Source organism: Myotis davidii, unplaced genomic scaffold (genome assembly GCF_000327345.1).
Source record: "Myotis davidii unplaced genomic scaffold, ASM32734v1 scaffold32, whole genome shotgun sequence".
Lineage (NCBI taxonomy): Eukaryota > Metazoa > Chordata > Mammalia > Chiroptera > Vespertilionidae > Myotis > Myotis davidii.
Window position 1 is genome coordinate 3,380,065 of NW_006286587.1, and position 2,396 is coordinate 3,382,460.

At 42.8% G+C, this 2,396-nt stretch overlaps 1 protein-coding gene across 2 annotated transcripts in view; it reads right to left on the reverse strand.

Annotated features, from left to right (window-relative positions):
• Nucleotides 1–2,396, reverse strand: part of FERMT1 (fermitin family member 1) — a 28,672-nt gene that overhangs the window by 3,644 nt on the left and 22,632 nt on the right. For both annotated transcript variants that reach the window (XM_006758077.2, XM_006758078.2), the window contains 2 exons: nucleotides 1,384–1,605; nucleotides 444–568 (listed from right to left, as the gene is read on the reverse strand). In XM_006758077.2, coding sequence (XP_006758140.1) covers nucleotides 444–568; nucleotides 1,384–1,605 — 347 coding nt within the window. The remainder of the gene's footprint in view (nucleotides 1–443; nucleotides 569–1,383; nucleotides 1,606–2,396) is intronic.

The window sequence follows — 2,396 nt, forward strand, 5'->3', positions numbered from 1 at the left end:
TCAGGGGTGACACGTGTACTCATTTTTTTGGTTGATTTTTCTTTGTTAAATGGCATTTAAATATATAAAATAAATATCAGAAATATAAGTCTTTGTTTTACTATGGTTGCAAATATCAAAAAATTTCTATATGTGACACGGCACCAGAGTTAAGTTAGGGTTTTTCAAAATGCTGACACGCCGAGCTCAAAAGGTTCACCATCACTGTTCTAAACGGACCAAATTTCCTTTCCCACCTTTTATTTGATTCATGGGTATTGGCACCTTGGACAGAGGTACAGAAGATCTTTTTGAGCAGCCAAAAGTTTTGGGCCATTTGTGAAAGGGCAGTATTCTAAAAATAAAAAGAGTTCTACACCCAGAGAAAGTGAGAACGAACGGTTCCAAGAAAACCACTTAAAATGGAACGGAAAGTGAGAGATGCAAGTGAACACTGTAATCACCTGACAAGGTAATAGGTGAGGCCGAACTCGGGTAGAGACTGCCATGCCTGAATGAACCGCAGCTTGGCTTCCACCAGGGACATCTGGGCCACGTTCTGGTGGGCCTCCATGATCCGGGCCGCCAGCTAAACAGAGACAAGAGACGTCAAACTCTCCTTAGCATGCCCTGACTGCTCTATAACCATCGATTAGTTCCAGATCGCTGTGAGAAAAATAAAAGAGAGATATACCTGCAGCTTTTCAAATACGAGTCATTCTCATTCTCTCTCTCTCTCTCTTTCTCTCTCTTGGAAATCCCCAGGGAGAAGCTGAAACTAGACCAACCAACACAAGCGCTTCTAAGGTTCATGCAGATGGAGAGTTCTGGGTTCCTCTTTCTGGGGTATTGGGGTGTCCATGGATTCAGTACTTGATTCAGTTTATCTGTTTGACTTTTTAACCCATGCTTATGGAAGCATAATTAAAAATTTTAATTTTTATGGACTAAATAATTTTTATTTATTTAAAAAATATTTTTTATTGATTTCAGAGAGGAAGGGAGAAGGAGAGAGAAACATCAATGTTGAGAGAGAATCATTGCTTGGCTGCCTCCTGCATGCCCCCTACTGGGGATGACGCCAGAAACCTGGGCATGTGCCCTTGACTGGAATTGAACCTGGGACCCTTCAGTCTGCAGGCCGACACTCCATAAGCCAAACCGGCTAGGGCCTTATTTTTAATTAAACTATATCAGGGCATATTGCTATATTCAATTAGCGGTACAGATGCCTCTAACATAATTAACAATAATTTCTTAATATCATCTAATACCCAGTCTATAGTCAAATTTGCCCATCAACTGATTTTTCATGATGATAGCCTCAATCATTTTAATTCCTCTTTTTATTTCAGAAAAGACAGAATTCACTGCAAACCATTACCCCAACAAGATTAGCAGTACCTGTTTAGACTTGTGTTTTCTTGCACACCGGGGTGACACAAAACATTCCGGGTTCATGTCCATGTTTTCAGGACCGGAAGCCACGGAAGATGTTGAGTTCCGGTTTTTCATCCTCAGAAAGGAAAGAATGTTGAGGACTTCTGGCTGGTAGGAGCTATCTGCCATGGTTTTGCCCTTCGATGCCAAGATACAGGCAGCCATCCACTGGGCATACTGGTTCTCCTGCAGCAAACACAGGAGGGCTGAGAAGGAAGTTCAAGTCCTGGGAACAGCAGGACTTGGGCTTTCATCTTTGTAATACAAAACTGTCACCCTCCGAGCATAGAAAGATTAAAGTGGCATATGTTCCGAGTGGCCATTGTTCACCTAACTTAACACCCAGCAATGGCCTTTGATTCTTGTGTTGAATGTCTAGTTAAGGGGCTAGAGAATAGCAATATCAGTCTTGCTAAATTCCACGAATTTGAAGATGAACCAAGGATGTGTGCTATGGAACACAGACAGCTGAAACCCTCAAGTACCAGACACCCTTCCTTCATATAGATTTCCATTTTCAGATCACATCTGATCTCTCTGACAGAACAAGAAAAAAAATCATGAACTGATTTCCTATATTATTTCTACCCTGGCCTATCGTTAGTAAAGGCTAGTCCATAGTAGGAATCAGGTCCATTGATGAGCTCTGAACCAGAGAGGGTGCCTCCTATCTGTCTGCATTTTTCTAACCTTAGGGAGCAAAGAGGAGTGGTCCCAGAAGCCGAGGGGATGCAGCTGAAGAGTGAAATTCTTCAGAGCAACAGTAGGTGTGGTCCATTGACTCACCGGCCTCAATCTCCACACCCGTTGCCATGTAATTTTACAGTCCCTCCCACTACAGCCAGAGTGTCATTACCCCCACTTGATGTTGGGCCCAGCAACGAGGCTTGCTTTGGCCAATGGAATAAGGGTGGAAATGACCAATTGCAAGCCTCCATGTTAGGAGGTCTCATCTGTTTCCAGTTGCTTTCTTGCAT